This window comes from Corapipo altera, unplaced genomic scaffold (assembly GCF_003945725.1).
Source record: "Corapipo altera isolate COAL_440 unplaced genomic scaffold, ASM394572v1 61305, whole genome shotgun sequence".
In the NCBI taxonomy this organism is placed as follows: Eukaryota; Metazoa; Chordata; class Aves; order Passeriformes; family Pipridae; genus Corapipo; species Corapipo altera.
This window is the reverse complement of record NW_020884909.1, coordinates 6,247,248-6,266,114: the sequence shown is the minus strand read 5'-3', so window position 1 is coordinate 6,266,114 and position 18,867 is coordinate 6,247,248. Positions and strand designations below refer to the sequence as shown.

At 38.6% G+C, this 18,867-nt stretch overlaps 1 protein-coding gene across 1 annotated transcript in view; it reads right to left on the bottom strand.

Annotated features, from left to right (window-relative positions):
- LOC113951738 (contactin-associated protein-like 4) overlaps nucleotides 1-9,528 on the bottom strand; it is a 198,394-nt gene extending 188,866 nt beyond the window's left edge. The window contains exon 1 of the mRNA XM_027653107.1: nucleotides 9,082-9,528. Within this exon, the coding sequence (XP_027508908.1) occupies nucleotides 9,082-9,178 (97 nt within the window). The 5' untranslated portion in view covers nucleotides 9,179-9,528. The remainder of the gene's footprint in view (nucleotides 1-9,081) is intronic.
- Nucleotides 9,529-18,867: the final 9,339 nt, after the last annotated feature.

The window sequence follows — 18,867 nt, the reverse complement described above, 5'->3', positions numbered from 1 at the left end:
TGCTGCTTGTTCTAGAACAGATGGATTGGTCCCATAATCTGAGCAGTGGATGTTTAGGATTGTACGGAGGCAGCGTTGATGGAAGCGTTCGAGGAGTCGCAGGTGGTGGCTGTAGATGACCCAGGATTCAGATCCATATGAGAGAGCAGACAGCACTGTGGCTCTGTAAACACTGATCTTGGTACTTTTCTTCAGGTGTTTATTTCACCAAACTCTTTTATGAAGCTTTCTGAAGGCACTGTATGCCTTTGCTAACCTGTTGTCTGTCTCTCCATCAATCTCACCATCTGAGGAGATGAGGCTGCCCAGGTAATTAAACTGCTGGACTGATTTGAGCTCTGATTGGCCAGTGGTGATGTGGGGATGATGTGGGACTTCCTGAGGTACAGGCTGATGGAGAACTTGTGTCTTCTTTAAGCTGACTTCCAGCCCAAAGAGCTCAGCAGTGTCTGCAAAGCAGGATGTTAAACGCTGCAGAGCTGCTTCTGTGTGGGCGACAAGGGCGGTGTCATCAGCATAAAGCAGCTCCTGGACAAGATGGTTTAAGGTCTTGGTGTGGGCCTGCAGTGACTGAAGGCCCTCATCTACAGCATCACTTTAATAAAAGGCCTGTTGCCCTCTGAAGGTCTTTTGCTGTCGTGTTCAAAACCTCTGCCCTAGGCCTTCCTTAAAATGAACTTGTTCTGTTTTCTCTCCTGGTGAGGTTTATAGGTTATATGGCATCTGAGTAATAACACTTTTTGTACCCTGTTTAACTGCATATTTTATGAGAGGGTTTTTGTTTTTTTTTTCGTTATTTAGAATTTTCTTTAAAGATATATTTTCACAGTAATGCTGAACAGGTCAAGCAGATACAGATGGAGATTTTTGGTAGCAAATTTTAAATGTAATCCAGAAGAAATATTAATAAAATCATATTTTTAGAAATAATTTAGGTTTTAAAAAACATTTTCTACTTAGATTTTAAAGTGCACAGAGAAACATCTGAAAAAGAGCAAGATCTTCTTCAGCTATTAGCTGGGAAAAAAAGAATGATATTAAGCAATTAATTCAAATATTCCAACATGCTGTTTCTAACCTACTTTTCCCCCAAGACCACATATGTAAATATTTAAATTGATAAAAGAATTTTATAGAAACAAACAGGCACAGTAACAGCAAGGAACAAGCAATAACTTTTTCCTGAGCACAGTCCAATAATGAGATAGACTTAATAAAAAAGTTATTAGACCCACTACCCAGTGGTATAGAACTCCTAACCATACTTTTTCTCTATCCTTTGAGATTTAAAACCCTAGTTTTCTTCACTCCTCTATTAAGTGGGTATGATATTTAAACAATAACTCTGTTGCTGCTAATTTTAATCTACTTATAATGAGGTTTCCAGGATTTCAATCACTTTTTGAATTATTGCACTGAAAATGCTCATTAAGTAAAATATAAACATGATAATTGTTATCTCCAAGTCCACACAACATTCTGCCTACCAAAAATAGCAGACCAGTTTGTAGTAAGCACTTAAAAATTTCCTCTGAAAAGCAGAATAATTGGACACCAATCCTCCTCTGTGCTTCACAGATTTAATTTGAGATTATTGCCATAAGCTTCAACTGATGAAAGACAATCTATAGAATACTCCATTGAAAAGTGTTGATCTCTAATGGTATATATACCATATATATATAGTATATATAAACATACATATATATATATATACAAACACAGGACACATAAGTAAGAATGATTAAATACATAGATACAAAACACTGCAGAGTTAAACTTTCAGTAAACTTCAGTTAGTTTAACCCTAGCATTAGAGTTGCATTTTTTTTTTACAAAAAAAAAATAAAGCAAAACATTTTTGTCTTGACAGCATGTTGTGTCTCCTCTATGTTTTATGCTACTTCTCAAATTTAGAGAGGCAGCTTTTATTATAATGACATTTATATAATATATAGTTTACTGAGACACATATATCTCTTCAATTTTTAGTTTAGAAGTCATGCATACACCCTGACTGCCAAAATTACAAGTTGTAACTTGCAAGGAGATTCTATATTCAAGAACTACTAGATCAATCTACCAAAACATTTAACAGTACAAAATACAAGCAACTGTAGAGAAACCTATAACAATCAATGTTATAACTATCTTTCTGCTTTTCCCTTCCCCTTCATAAAACAACTGAAAACCCAGAGGGAAAAGCAACTTGTGACTTTACACTTCAGAAACACCTTAAATAAAGCTAATCTGTACTTCTGGAGTCACTGACAGACTATTTTTGTACTTGTTATTTCTTTACCATTCTTAAAAAATTACCTGGATTGTTCCAGAAAGGAGAGCCCTTTGAATTAGTGATGGACCTCCCAGCTTCCACCTCTTGTTTTCACCATGTTAGCTGAGAGCAACTACCACGGAATAAGCATATTAAGGTACTGAGGAGCAGTTCTAACATTCCCACAAAACAGAGCTCTCACTCTGTGTGATGCTGCATCCTAAACTCTCAGAACTACAAGTGGCACCAAAGCATAGGTGTATTTGGGGAGAAAAGAAAAGAAATATTTGAAAGACGCAATTCTTCTTGAGTATTGAAGTGTTCTTTGGCTTGTTTGGAGTGGAGAGGTAGCAGGATTGAGAAGGGATGGGGGAGATATTTGGCCTATTTTTTTTCTCAGCAAAACTTCTTAGAAGCTATGAGATTGTGGTGGCTGAAGTTCTTTCAGAAGTTGAATCAGTAGAGAATACTAGCAAGCACGTCACACGAGATACTGTGCTGAGCTGGGCTGGGGTAGAGTTAATTTTCATCACAGTTGCTATGTTTTAGATTTGCGCTGAACACAGAGATGGTTTTGTTATTGCTCAGCAGGGCTTACACAGAGCTAAGGAGTTTTCTGCTTTTGGTACTTCCAATGCTGGTGAAGAGACTGGGGATGCATGGGAAGATGGGAGGAGACACAGCCAGGACAGGTGACCCAATCTGACCAAAGGGGTATTTCAGACCATATGATATCATGCTTAGTAAAAATAATAAATAATATAAAGCTGGGGGAAGGCAGAGGAAGGAGGGGACATTTGGAGTAATGGGTTTTGCCTTCCCAAATCACCATTAGGTGTGATGGGGCCCTGTTCTCCTGGAGATGACTGAACAGTTGCCTGGCCACAGGAAGCAGTGAAGAGCTTTTGCTCTTCCTATTCACAGAATCCCAAATATTCTGAGTTGGAAGGGACCCACAAGGATCATCAAGTCCAACTCTTCTCAACCCACAAGTTTTCTAGCTCTCACCTTTCCAATTCTCTCCCTGATCCTGCTGTTTGGGGAGTGACTGGCTGCATGGTGCTTGATTGATGCCTGGGGTTAAACACCAACAATCCTCTAAATGTGTGACCAACTATTTATTTGGGTTTTTTTTCCTACTGCAATGAAGAAATATTCAGAAAAAATACTAAACTTGAGCACATATATAACAAAGAGAAAGAGGCATGATTTTGAGAGACGTAGGCAATTGGATACATCAGCTTAGCTAAAGGTTGTCTTTCTTGTGAATGAATATAGATGTATGCTTCCATCTACTTATTACACAAGGAGGAAAGCAGAATGGTCATGACTGAAGATGTGAAGAAGTTCTTTCATCTGGAACTTCTGACTGGTGTTTAACTAAAATACAGTACATCCTACGGCACACTCCTGAAAAATCTGGCAGCCCATAGCTAGGACAAGGGCACCCTGTGCTGGGTTAGGAACTGACTGGAGGGCCAGGCCCAGAGAGTGGTGGGGAATGGAGCTGCATCCAGCTGGGATCTGGTCACTAGTGGTGTCCCCCAGGGATCAGTGTTGGGCCCAGTTCTGTTTAATACCTTTACTGATGATTTAGATGAGGGGATTGAGTCCACATCAGCAAATTTGCAGATGACACCAAGCTGGGGGAGAGTGTCAATCAGCTGGAAGGCAGGAGGGCTCTGCAGAGGGACCTGGACAGGCTGGAGAGTTGGACTGATTCCAACGGAATGAGGTTCAACCAGGGCAAGTGCTGGGTCCTGCACTTTGGTCACAACAACCCCCTGCAGCCCCACGGGCTGGGACAGAGTGGCTGGAGAGCAGCCAGGCAGGAAGGGAGCTGGGAGTGGGGATTGACAGGAAGCTGAACAGGAGCCAGAGTGTGCCCAGGTGGCCAAGAAGGCCAATGGATCCTGGCCTGGCTCAGGAACAGTGTGGTCAACAGGTCCAAGGAAGCGATTCTTGCCCTGGACTCAGCGCTGGTGAGGCCACCCCTGGAGTGCTGTGTCCAGTTCTGGGCCCCTCAGCTCAGGAAGGACATTGAGGGGCTGGAGCAGGTCCAGAGGAGAGCAACGAGGCTGGGGAAGGGACTGGAGCACAAGTGCTGTGAGGAGAGGCTGAGGGAGCTGGGGCTGTTCAGGCTGGAGAAGAGGAGGCTCAGGGGAGACCTCCTCACTCTCTGCAACTCCCTGACAGGAGGGGGGAGCCAGGTGGGGGTTGGTCTCTTTTCCCAGGCAACTCTCAGCAAGACAAGAGGGCTGGATCTTCAGCTGTGCCAGGGGAGGTTTAGGTTGGATATTAGGAAGAATTTCTTTGCAGAGAGGGTGCTCAGCCATTGGAATGGGCTGCCCAGGGAAGTGGTGGATTCTCCGTCCCTGGAGGTTTTTAAGGTGAGACTGGATGTGGCATCAGTGCCATGGGTTGGGAATCACAACGGGGTTGGATCAAGGGTTGGACTTGATGATCTCGGAGGTCCCTTCCAACCCAGCTGATTCTGTGATTCTATGATTCTGTGACTCTATGATTCTAACATATGAAGTAAATGTTATTAATAGCACTTACAACATATTTTACACATAATGTACTGCATTTTATTCCTATGGCTGAGTCTGTCCTACTTTGAGGTGTCATTATTTGTCTGTCACTCTCCTTCAGTCATGATGAAGTTTCCTCTATCCATCCTGAGCTCAGGGACAAGTGTGTTCATGGGAATTTGAAAGCCTAGAGCAACGGGATGTAAATTGTTGATTACACTCAGTGTAATCAACCCAAGGCCTTTCTGTGAATTCTAAGCCTTGAAAGACTGAAAAAAAAATTTTTTGATAGTTTTTTCTCTTGGTGTTAGTTTAGATTTGATGTTGATACAAGCTTTTGATGTTACTGTACTAAAAACATGCCAAATATACTAGAGATGTCTGTAATGTTTTATTCATGGAAATAATTGCCCAGGGATGGCCTGATCTCTGATGAGGTCTCCATTGCTATCTCATAGTAGAGATAGATAATAATAAACAGAAGATAAATATTAATGAAGCTAAAATAAAATTGAAGAAATGTCTACTTTCTCGTTCCCTACAGTTCACATCAATCAAGAACTAATGGTAAAAGAACAACATCTTAAATTAAATTGGTTTTGATAAAAAACACTTTAGTATATTTTTAATGCAATTCCATAAAGTTACCAGTTAGTCTACGGAACTGTCTGGTACCCATGATTTAACATCAAAATGATATTAATTTCTAAATTAAGATACAGTATTTTCCTTGTAGCAAGTAATCCCTTCCCTAGGGATATTACATGTACAATGACTTGCATCTCATAGTATAATCAATATATGCATTCACTCAGTCCTCTATCTGAAAACCTTCATTAATAGTCATTCACTGTCAGCTTTAGAGAGGTACTCTATTCTAGCATTAGCAAGAAATCCTTGATATTTAAAAATAATATCAATTGCAGTCGTACTAGGAATAAAAATAAACACACATTTATAAAAATTGTGATCATCATAGTACATATATCAAAATGTGAATTAATAAAAGTTTCTGTGAAACTGGAGAGTTTTAACAAAAAGAAGTAGGTATGAAGAGGTGAGAATTTGCATGGAAAGTCCCTAATTTGTTCTCTTAATTTCCATTCACTGTCAAAATTAACCTTAATAATTTTTGGTCACAGTTGAGTTGATGTGTATAGAGAGTTTAATTACATTTTGTGCAACACTTCAGTTTTAGAGAGTTTTTTAAAAAATACTGCACCTATTGGAGTACCAATTTCTGGCAGGTTTTCAAGGGATGATGTAGTAACTTGCTGATTTACAACTGTAGAGCCAGTTCCCAATAAAATAAAAACGTTTCATAGCTCCAGTGGAAAAAAAAACTTACAGCAGTACTTGCTTTAATACTTCATTTAAAACTCACACTTGACCTTATACACTTACTTACTCAGTGCACTTCAAACTTCTTTCAACTGCTTTGGAAGCGCAATTCTTTGGGAGGAAGAAAGCATAGGAAACCACTAAGCAGCACTGCTGTAGAACTTTTAAAATATTTGAGTTTTCAGCACCAATTATTGCCTCTTTTGGTTGGAAGTGTCACTGTTAATTTTCAAGGCAAGCAAACAAACTCAAAAATAAGACCCTAGAAATTAATTTGCATATTCTAGACGACAGGGTCTGCTACCTCCAGACAACTTAAGAACTTCAAAGTTTTACTCAAAAGAGAAACACCGTGGTTCTTTTAAGACAGCAATAATTCTGAACAGGTAAATTTTTGATCCAAGAAATATTCTTTATACAATGGACCTCATAACACTAGCATTGACACTTCAAGGTGAAGTGTAAAGGTCTTTACTTTGGTCTTTTCTTACTGGCAGCTGGCCTGAAGGACAAAGAAAAACTTAGGTGTTCAGGATCTGAGACTACAGAAAGACCCATAAAATTAAAAGAAAAGAAACAGATTAACATAGAGGAAAGCTTAAACCCCCTATTTTCTATTTTCTTTGATGGTTGGCAGCCTACTAGATAATCTAGCCATCAGAATTCACGAAAGGAAACCAAGCTTTACCTGTTTTAGTAAACACGTTTAAATACCCTAATGCCAATAGTAAAACCACCTATTGAGAAGGATTTCAATTCCTCTTTAACATTTCAAGAAGAAAGGAGTAAAAAAAGTTCACATGGGTAGGTAATGGCTCCAGTATGGATCTACTGAAATCAGTAATTATGAAAAACCTTTTCTCCTGAGGTAGTTTTATGAATCCTAACACACTGGCAAATTTTATACCATGATACTTGAGATGGAAACTTCCAAAATAAACTAACTCTTCTACAGAAATTTTCACTTCAAAAATAATATATAAGGGGATTTTTTTTTCCCCCAGATTAGATATTGAAAATGAATAATATACATTAGACTGGCCAAGTTCTCTTCATATGTTAACTCTCAGTTCTTAATTTAAATAATTTTATTCTTCCTACAATAAGTTCCCTTGCCTGTAGCATGGGTGAGAGTTCTTATATTTTCAGATCAGGTGAATGTTTTGTCATAGGAGATAGGACTTATTCCTAAATAAAAATACTATACATTTCTATATATTAGTATATATGTGAAAAAAATCTGTTCATTCAATTCAACCATTTGATACTGGAATTGATTTTGGCCTGTTTTTGACACGTATTGAGAAAGCCAGTAGCAGATGTATTTCATACTTGATTTGTTTTATCCTTCAGAATCCTGCTTTGGAAAGCTTCAGCCTCTTCCTCAAACCTTGCTTCCTAAATTGTAAGAGTGACCTCTAGTGCTCTACAGTTCTGCTGTGTGATGCAAGTCTTTTTTTGCAATGGTTTTAATATGCCTCCCTGTAAGCAACTGATTTAGTTTTGTGCATAGTGCCAAATGCTATTAATGTGCAATTCAATTATCATGGTCTTGTGAAAATGGATGTATTCATAAACCGTACAATACAGAATGATGAAGAGAATTAAAGCTGTGACTGGATTGCAGCAGAGTGTTTAACAAGAGGAACTTAGTATTCATGTTTAGGGCTACACTATGCTCTTGAGTATCAAATGAGATATCATTACTGAATGACAGCACAAGATCATTTTGGTGCTGCAATGTGAGTGTCTGGCTCATGGGAGCATGTTTAGTTTACAAACCATCCATATGCAAAACCCTAGACTAGAGATCCATGGAGCACTCCAAACTTCTCTGCCATTGCTCAAATGTTTCCAGGGAGCTATCTCTTGCCACTGGGCTGTAAGGTTATTCCTGAACATTCCTCCTTGCTTTGGCATGCACTTTCTTCCCACAGAAGCATTGCTCCTGCCCTCCCCATTCCTGTGATGCACAACCAGTGCCTTAACAGGAAGGGCAGAAAATATGTTCAGTTCAGGTTATGAGCATCTGGCATTTAGGCTACTGTACTACCACAGAACACAAAATGAAATCCTTCAGCTTGTTCAACCTGAATCAAATGGAACAAGAATAACTGAGATCTATTACTGCATTATAAAAGCCTTGAAAATTAGTTGCTTAGTAAGTAAGTTTTTAATTTTCTTTTTTTTTAATTTAAAGATAATTAATCTAATTCAGCACTGAAAGCAGGCATTTTCAGATACATATATAATTTGCCTCCTAGGGAGCAGACTGCCTTTAAAACTGTAACCACTATCTTTATTTTGTGATACCACCCTACTGGCTAACTCACTTAAAAAAAAAAAAAACAAACAACTTTCTGCTGGAACAGTTAGCATTCTCCTCTTTATTCATGCATGAACAATACTCCCTAAATGATGAATGCAGAGACCTTAAACTCTTGCTGTCCACATTTTTTCCTTGTTGTATTTCTACTGCTTTTGAACTGCACTGTGATTGCCATTAAAGTTGAGTGACAGCTTAATTCAGAAGATGTGGATACCAGCTTTCAAAATTTTCAATTGCTAAAAACCAGGCTGTAACACTACACAATAGAAGTCTGCCAGTAATTTCCATGTAAGACACAATTCCTCGGAAAATGCTGCACTTAGAAAACAAAAATGAAAATGGGGCTGAACATGCATCCCTCAGTAAAATGCTGTTTTCAGACACTCTTACACTGTAAGCTTTATAAACAATATTCTGTACATAGATTCATGACAAAAATCTACAGAAGGATTTTCGAACATTTTCAGGCTGTCAGCCTGGTGTCATGATTTCAAAGCATAAACACCTGTCTCAAAAATAATATTTACTCCTAATGCAAATAAAATACCCCAGAAGTTTTCAAAACACTCCGGATTGAGTTTTAAACCATATGCAATACTCACATTTATTCCCTGCCAGTACCATGTGCCGGTCATGAACAGACAGGAGAAACAGCAGCTTCAAGAAGATTTCCGTGACAGAATCCATGTTCACGTTCATTGAGGTACCCAAAAGAATCAGAGTATTCGGAAACAGCTGCTCTGTACTTCAGTGCTGCTCCTGCCTCTTCCCGCTGCCTCTTTCTGTCTCTTCTCGCAGCGCTTCCCAGGGGCCAGAACAACCTCAGCCCGACGCGCTCCGCATCCCCCCGCACACGCACGGAACACCTCCGGACCTGCCTGCCCCTCCCGCAGCGGCGGTCCCCGGGGAGCGGCAGCGAGACAATCTCTCCTCCGGTGTGTCACGGGAGAACTCGGGCTGCGCTGCCCGGCTCCCGGCACACGGCTCCCGGCGGGAGCTGCACACCCCTGGCGGAGGCAGCCGGGAATCGCGGGGCTCCAGACAATGAGGCAGCGCTGCCCCCCGGCTCCTGCCCTTCCCCTGCTGCTGGGGGGGCGGCGGGAGCATCCGCTGTGCCTGCTGCCCTTCCTCCTCCCACTTATCTCGCAGCCGGATTTTTTTTTTTTTTTTTTTTTTACACTTTCAGCCGCAAAAGCGTCACAAGTTGTGCTCTCTCGAAGGAGGAGGAGGAGGAGGAGGAGGAAAGCGTTCTGCCTGTAGTGGAGAACCTGAGCCTGCGACTAAAATGAGCAGCCTGCCTTCACTTGCGAAGTGAGTGCAGGACTGACTGATCAGCTGCCCCTCAGGGGAAGGCACCATCAGTGTCCCTGGTGGGCTTTAATTCTACTAATACCGTCATTAAAGAACTACATTCTCAACTTATAGGAGTACCTATAATATAAACATATGATCGAGCCTAGCTTTCCCAAAATTCTTTAACCCCCAAATACCCACTTACAGTATTTTGCTTCTCATACTTTCCCAGAGCAAGAGCTGTCTTTAAACTGTCCTAATGTTTCTAGTTGGGTTACACTGGGAAACAGCTCCATTTGGCAAAGAGCTTCAGAAGAATTTTAAGTCATTGTATTTAAACTATATCCTAAAAGTGTGGGGGTTTGTTTGTTTGGTTGGTTGGTTGGTTTTTGTTTTGTTGGGGTTTTTTTAATTATTTTTGCAAAACAAGCTAAATAACTGTTAACTACTGAAAAGTTATTTCTCAAGTATGAGAAACGAAGGTCTATTAGCAAACTTAAGACTAATGAAGGCAAAGGCTGCATTAAAGGGCCACATCCATGGCTCCATCGCTGCTCCTTCTGCAGTTCTGTATGGGCTGTCTATATTTTGGAACAATTTACTATGACAATGCACAAAAAAAGACATACCTAGTTACTGTGAGGTGCATAAACAGCAGACTTAGCAATAATAGATGCAGCCCAATAGTTCAGACTTTGTCTTCCCACTTCATGCGAACTGTCCAGCAGCCCCAATATACAAACAGGGTTTTCCATCCAAAAGGACACCGGTGTCTGTGGGTCAGACAGTAGACATCATGTTGCTCTTGCATTTTTCAGAGTCTATGGAATTTTCTGCAGGTTGACATGTAGAACTGTTTGGTGTCATGAATAACTGTGGGATAGAGATGAAATGCTAATTAAGCTCCAGAAGCTTCTGAACTTTAGTTGTTTATTTAAATCATCTTCCTTGGCCCTTGAAGAATGCTCTTATTCAACCACAGAAGGAAGAGTAAGGTGTGTTTTCGTTTCATGCAACCTCAGTTGGACTAAATTGTGTTACAAAAATGTATCCAAGGCTCAGCGAAAACAACTAAAATAAAAATACTAAAAAGTATTTTGAAAGGTGATTAATGCAGGCTTTTGTTACACTCTTTTAAAAACAGCAAATCGGCATGATTAAGATAAAATAGACCTATTTCTAAACTTTTATACTGGGCAGAAAATTTCAGGGGAAGTTAGTAATCTACTATGCAGCCAGTCTTCCACTTCTCCATGTCAACTTTTATTTGAATAAAAATGCATGGAGAAACTGTATTAAAAATTATGTGGCTCATAACCCGCCTTCTAGCTCTCCTAAATCATCCTTTAAATTCCAAATGCTGTTTCCACATTTTAGTACAACCATAGAGTCACTTGTCCATAAGTTGGATTTCTTTGTTATATAGTTCCTTGAGTTAATATTGACCTTCCAACTAAATTAATGTGAGCATAAAAATGTTCCTTGTGCTGCATCCCATCTCTAAAGAATATCCCATGAGATGGTCCTTGACTCTGCAGCTAGACAAAATTTCATGCTTAAAAATAGGACAAATATCACATGAAATCTCGGCAAGGACTTTCAATATAATGATGTTCTTTAGGATTAGCTCCAAGATCCCCAGGGCTTTGAATTAGGAAGAATTATTATTCTGGTAATGCAATGCAAATTCAGTAAAAAGGCCAGTGCCCTTGTGGGTAAATATTTGTCTTATAAAATAGCTTACAGTCACCAAAATGGAACATCTAACAAAGAAAGGTCATAGGGTTTGGGGGTTTTTTTTTGGCTTAATTGCATGCAAATATATACATGGATATAATGTACTTTTTTAGTTATGGAAAAACCAGTCTTAGAACTAAATAATATGCTGAAATGTGTATATATGTTGCTTTTTAAACAGAGAGAATTATAGAAGTCTATACAGTCTAGATTATCAAGATAATAATCTAATTTATCCAGGGATGAATTTGTAGTATCTAGAAAGGTCATAAAATAGCATAGCCTGACTCACCCAGAATATTGCAACCTCATCTCTGCTTTTGCATCATATCTCCCTCCTGCATCCATGAAATGTTTTTGCTCACATAATCTTAAACGTTTTTACTCACATAATCTTATCTCTCTATTCCAGCATCTCATTTCCCATTTCTCTTCCATACAGTGTCCAAGTTTGTCACCAACTTCTGGGCTCCTCTTTGTGGAGGAGCATGGACAAGTCTTTCCTATTTTTACAAACCTTTTTGCCAATTGTTTTTTTTTTTTATCCCTCACTCTTGCAGTGCTTTGTTTTCCTTCTCATATCTTGCTGTTGAAATTTCCCCTGCATGCCAAAAAACCTATTAATTTTATTTGTATTTGAATTGTAACATTTTGTCCATTTGATTTGATAAAGGATTTTTCCCAGTAGGTCTTCATATATGTATTATTTAGAAAGACTGCAAGTTCCCCAGAACAACAACTACGTTGTGTTATAAATTAATCCTCACAGCTGAAACACTTGAAAAATTTAGTTGTACAAAACTTGAATTATTTGATTTGGGTATTGCCAACCTTTTTCTTAGCAGACTAAAACTAATAGAAGTTGTTTTTTCTCAAAATTATTCTCACTGTGACTTTTTGTATATAAAGAAGCATTTTTCAATTCATGTTAACCATACTCCTGGTACTACTGTGATCTGCTTTTTAATTGTAAACCAATTCAAAAAGAAGATAAAGACAAAGACAGTTATAAGCTATGAGCTAGGGAATGCACTTCCTTTTGCCTCTGGTACAAAGTTAGCTTTACAAGAGAACAACTGTTTTCAGTGTATCATCGTTATTCACTACGTGTTATTTGATGAAAGCAAAAGTCATAATTGAATATTTGCTTGCAAAGGACAAAAATAGAAGTATGCAAAGTCAACAGCATCCATACTGGCTTACTGAAAATATTGACTTTAATCCTTCCCAGTAAATTCCTCCTTCCCACAAAGTCCTCAGAAGCCATCAACCAAACTAGGAATTAGCTATTCACTTACGACCTTCTGCACCTAACCTCTGACTAGCTCAGCTCCATCAAGCCAACATTTCCTATCCAACCAGCTGTGACACTGGGTCATTATTTCAGGGGACTTAGAAAGAGGGAAACCTTTCAAACCTTCCTATTCTTCTTTCCCAATCAGTTTCTTTGGTTCCCTCCTCTGCCTCATGGCCCCGGTTAACCCTCCTTCCACTGCCACCTGCTGCAGTTTTGTCGGTATTACAGGTTTCTCTTTACAGTATCTAGTCGTGTAACGCAGCTGGAGAATGTGTCTTTTTAATGCAAACCGAACTCTTTCAAGATCATGTAAAATCTGCTTCCCAATACTGTGAGCAACCCTGAAGAAAAACACCGCTGTAATTGTCTGCAGAGGACTGCAGAGAGCAGAAATGTACAAATATAAATCAAAAATAAATTAACAGAGCCACATACATAGTGCCAGGTACACTATTAATGATACTTGTGAAGTTTTTAAAGCCATTTTTTTAAAAACAAAATAAAAATCATATCCACTTAATGCTGCTACACGGGGTTTTTTGTAATCACAGATCTCTGTAACAGGAAAAGCAAAGTAGTGTAACTACTAGTCTGAACAGTGTTTTTTGGTTCTCTGGGGGTTTTTGGTAGGTTTTGGATTTGGGTTTTTTTTATTTGTTGGTTTGTTTGGTTTGGTTTGCTTTACTTTGTTTTGGTTTTGGGGTGTTTTTTTCTTACTTTGGTTTTTGGTTTTGTTTTTTTTTTCCACTAGGGTCAAGATAGTACAGTTTGCCCTCTTATTGCAAAGCCACAAATTTCCATCCAGGGTTTATTGTTAAAAGGAGAGGGAGTGGAAGCCATCTGTGTATGGCTCATTTTACCATTTATTGTAGCTACATATGACTTCACTAGGGATTTTAAACCTTTTTTTTTTTTGCTCAGATGAGACACATGAGACAGAGGAAAAAAAGCAGAGCAGATATGGCTCTAGACAGCTACAGAAGAATTCATACCTTTAACACTGTTGTAAATCTGGGTTTAAAGGTTGGAACAAGATGTGTGGCTGTGCAGTGTATCTACTGCTGCTGTCTGACCATCCAGGTTTTTCACCTGAAAGGATGCTATGAAAATCCTGGGGAAAACTCATTTTTGAGGTTTTGTAAAGAAAATTCCCCTCAGCCCTCGTGAATCTTCTCATTTCACTGTTAAGAGTTTTATTGTTTTCCTTAGTAAACACTGTGTATTGTGACTCCCAACACAGGAAACCACAGGGCACTGGAAAATGAATTAATGTATAGAATCATAGAATCATTAAGGCTGGAAAAGACCTCTAAAATCATTGAGTCCAACCATTAACATCTTTATCTTTATATCATATACACAAGTGCCATGTCCACACATACTCTGAAAAATTCCAGGCATGATCAATACATCATTTCCCCTTGGAAGCCAGTTCCAATGTTTGACCACCATTGGAGTGACGAAAATTTTCCTGATATCCAGTCTAACCCTTCCCTGGCACAACTTGAGGTTGTTTCCTCTCATCCTATCACTTATTATCTGGGAGAAGGGGCTGACCCCCACCTTGCTGCAACCTCCCTTCAGGTGGCTGCAGAGAGCCATAAGGCCTCAAATATTCTCATAAACATTAAATATTTGATATTAATAATAGTAATAGCAATTGTAATAACAACAATGTCAGTATGAGTATTTTTCAGGTCTCACACGGGTAATCTGTAAAAGGATAACATACAAAGCAATTTGTAGAAATAAATGAATCAATAACAAAGCATGAAAACAATATTAAAGGATTTGATACTAAGGTACTTTGGTGGTTTTGCTCCATGTCTTGATGGTGAAAATATTTAAAGACATAGAAATTGAAAGTGGACAGTGAAGTCATAAAATACAACATGGATTTAGCAAAGGCAGATCATAGTACACTAAACTGGTAGCTCTTTTTGATATCTTATTCCTTTCTAAAGGAAAGAAATATAGATTCTTGACAGCGGATGCATATGACTATGATATAGTTATGATGTTTCTGTGATAATGTAAAAAGGATGGAGTATAGCAAAGCATATGTGCAATGAATAAGGGGAGACAGTAAGGGAAGGTGAAAAACTATATAATTTAAGTACAAGCCTTGCTTAATGTATTCATTTATGGCTGCTGTGCAAATAGAAGGAACAAGCCTGTGGGGCTTATGATTTGGAAGACATTTAGGAAAATACAGTCAGTGTAGGAAAGGCCAACAGGATCACACAGATAAAATAAAAGTTAAAAAATATTCCGTAGTAAAATATGCAAGAATGTGCTTTATCGAAGGCTGATGTTGGTGACACCAACTGTAAGTTAGTTCTTTAGCTGGAAGCACACAGTCCTTGGTGAATCAGCCAGCTGTGAGCTGAATATAAGCTTTCAGTGTGTTTGAGCCACACACACACACACACACACACACACAAAAAAAAAAAAAGATAACATGAACCAGGAAGGTATCTGAGTTGGGAATGGAGTGAGAGCCAATGGGTCTGAGAAGAAATGAAAAAAGGACCCAGAGAATCCCTGTCCCTGTTTCTGTACTGTTGTGCTGGTGTTTAGAAATATGGATTTGAAAATCTTCAGGGGTGGTAAAGAGCCAAGAAGCCATGATCCACACCCTGGATTGTGACTCCGAACATCAGGTGTTCTGCAAATCTTTCCACATAATGGAATAACTCTTCCCTCATTTGCCAAAGGAGACAATTAAATCTTGCAAAGATTGAATTCAGTGTGAGGTAGGTTCCTTCAAACAGGAACAAACCATTAAGATTATTCCCGTACTTTAGTGCTTCATGAAGACTGACTTAGGTTGTTGCTCGCTGAGTGTTTGGGTTGGCGCAATTCTCACTCACAACTAACATTCCCTGGGCATAGGGAGCTACCTGGTTGAAATCTGGAGATTTCAGGCACCTGAAAGTCAGTGTGAAGCTGCTTCCCATCACCATGCCCAAGGATATGCCTGCAAAGACACATGCAAATAAGACTACAAAGCACCCAGCCCGGAGCTATCTTGTGTCTGTCTACTCAGTGTATGAAAAATGTAACTCAGGTCTGTATTTACCTGTTTAGGAAGGTATTGCCAGGTTTTCTTTGTATATCAAGCTTAGATTTCATTGCCAAGAAAGCAAGAGTCATGAAACTATGATTCCATAATGAGCCTGGGTTTGTTTCTCTATGCAAATGACAACCCTTCTTGAACTAGGAATATACTCACCTTGAAGTAGGAATATTAAGAAGGAAAACTTGAGTGAGTTGTTTATGTAAAATTTTTTTTGACTGTATGAAAAAAATTCAGCACTATGAGACTTTAATTTTTTGTAATTATTTCATGTTCAAAATCTATCAATTCAGTGGAAAGCAGACAAACGTTCAGTTGTTATACAACTTACACAAGCCTGATTTCCACAATGTTAGGAGAAAAAGGCATGTAATATGTCTTCTCTATCTTAATTTGTGTGAAATTGTTCATTTGACGACAGAATTGGGATACAAACCTGGCGTTTTGTTGAAACCATGTGTAACAGAGAGATAATATGAAAGAAGAAAGGCAGCAAACAGGCTTCTGCAAGTTGAACAAGGTCAAAAATGTGGGACTCAGCTTTTTCAAAAATGTGACTGTCTCTAGACAGAGTGGGCAGGTCTCACCTGCTTTGTCAGCAGTAAGGGTGAGCTGCAAATAGCCAATGTTTCATTGATCTGGACTGCGTTTTACAAACCAGGGTCAGACTCTACATACTGCAGGTTAACTGTTGTTGACATTGTTCAATGTGTTGAAACATACATACAGTTCTCTGAAGGGAAATAATTTCATTCCTTTTTTTGTTTTTGTTTTTTGTGTGTTTGTTTGGTTGGGTTTTGTTTGGGGTTTTTTTTGGTGTTTATGTTGGGGGTCTTTTTTGGTTTTTTTTTTATTATTATTATTTTTCTTTAGGTTTTATTTTGCAAGCATCAGGAAAAGGGAAAATCGAAAATCACTTTGTTTGTTCTTAGTTCCCTTTCCTTTGTTAAATGCCTGTGGGGATTATGTACAAGAGTATCCAACCTGAATATGTAGATTTACTTATATATAAATTAGTAGTATAAACATCACATGATACTGTGAGCAGCTCTTAATATACCAGTGCCTAGCTGATAAATATGATCATGATCACTTCAAGGAGCAGGATTGCTCTGGAGGTTTGCTTCAGGTAGGTAGTCTTCTTTTTTCATTGTGGAAGCAGATACTGAAAGGGAGAGACATTTGGGATATGAGCAATGACAGGAAGATTAGTAACCACATGAGGAGTTCTCCCCATCCATATCAAGCAACAATCGAGCTCTTGCAAAGGCTGTTTCATTCTGAATGTAAAATGAGCAATTGTCTCGTGTGATTCTCTTTTATAGAAAACTAAAAAGAAAAAAAAAATCTTCTTGTGTTTTTTTTTATTATTACAGACATGACTGGACAAATTCACTCACTCATTTAGGCTGCCACTTTTGCTGAATATTGCATTAAGAACCCAGACCAGCTCTTGTCTGAGGATGAGAAATCCTTGGGAATTATGTTTTTCTATATTTGATCTCTAGGGAAATCTCATGAGATAGAGCATCTCAAAGTCCTGGGATGACAGACAGGATGCTAATGAATCAGAGGTGCCTACCAGCTTTTCCCAGATATTACACCATCCTTTTTCCACTTGCTGTCAGCAGGACTTTTCCCTCAAGATTAGCAAAACAAAGTCAGTAACCAGCTGTTTTAATACACAGTGTCATGTAGCACTGCCTTGTTTGTTCCTGTGCTCACTGTTTAGCCTCTGCACTCTCATCTTTCTCCTCATTCTGAAGGCAGTGCTTACTTTAAATATAAATAGCTCATGGTATGCTACCACTGCAGTTTGCTTAAAGCAGCACTAAGTTCTGAGTCCAAACATTGGTGTGTTTTAAAGCAAGAGCTAACACTCAACCAGGACTACAGCAGCAGACTGTCCACTAAACCCTACTCATTGCAGAGGGGTGGATGTCTTGAAGGGAGTGCTACAGAAGCCAGACATTTGTATCTTTGCAATAGGAATCAAGATTCTCTTCAGATCCTCACACTTGATGCAATTACAGGGAAGCTTATGTTCTTTAGGCCTTCCATTTTGCCATTTATCCCTCCTGAAACAGTAGATAATGCCCTGGGTTTTCCACAAATCAAGGTTTAATATTGATCTTTCTCTGTGCCTTTCCCATAGAAGAGAATGATTTGTCTGTAATATAACCTTGATTGAGCTGTGCATGGCCCTGCTAATATCAGCAATACTTCTAGTGCAGTTAAAAACTAAAGACAGTTAGGAAATTTAGATTTTATGGATGTATAAAGGACATAAGCAAATAAAGACAGACTGATAAGTGTAAACATTAATTTTTGGATGCTGGAAAGAAATGTAAGAGAATCCTACAAGTCAGGTAAAATTTTAGTCCTATTTATCATAATTTCAGGAGTACACATTAGAGAAGACTGGACATAAGTTCCTGAGACTAAAAAAAAAAAAAAAAAAAAAAAACAGGAAAAAAGGTAACAATTTCAGATTTACTCCTATTTACTCCTAACTTTACATCACTAGACAGGCTCTGCAGAGTATGTCTGTCACTGCCTTCTCCAAAACCTACTTCAATTAAAGTGGACAGAAAGAGGTCTTATACTCCGATACTCTCTTTAGTCCCCAGTCCTGTTTTTGTTATGTATAGAAACAGCAACACAGTGAAAGCCATCTATATTGCTAATATGAGCTTTCTTCAACTGGAAATTTCTTTTCTTTCTTCTGAAACCTCTTTAAAAACTTTTAACACGTAGAACAGGGTGATATAAGTTAGCATCTGACTTCAGTGTACGTTCAGTATCTGATAAAAAAGGAGAGAGCTTTTTACTTTTATAAAGTCCTGAATAAAAAAATGCAAACAGAAGACTGAATAAAATTATGACCAGGGTTGTATACTGACAGATCTGCTTATTCATTTGTGTGTTGTACATGATCAGACATTAATCTCATATATGTCATGTTCAATATCTTTTATAGTT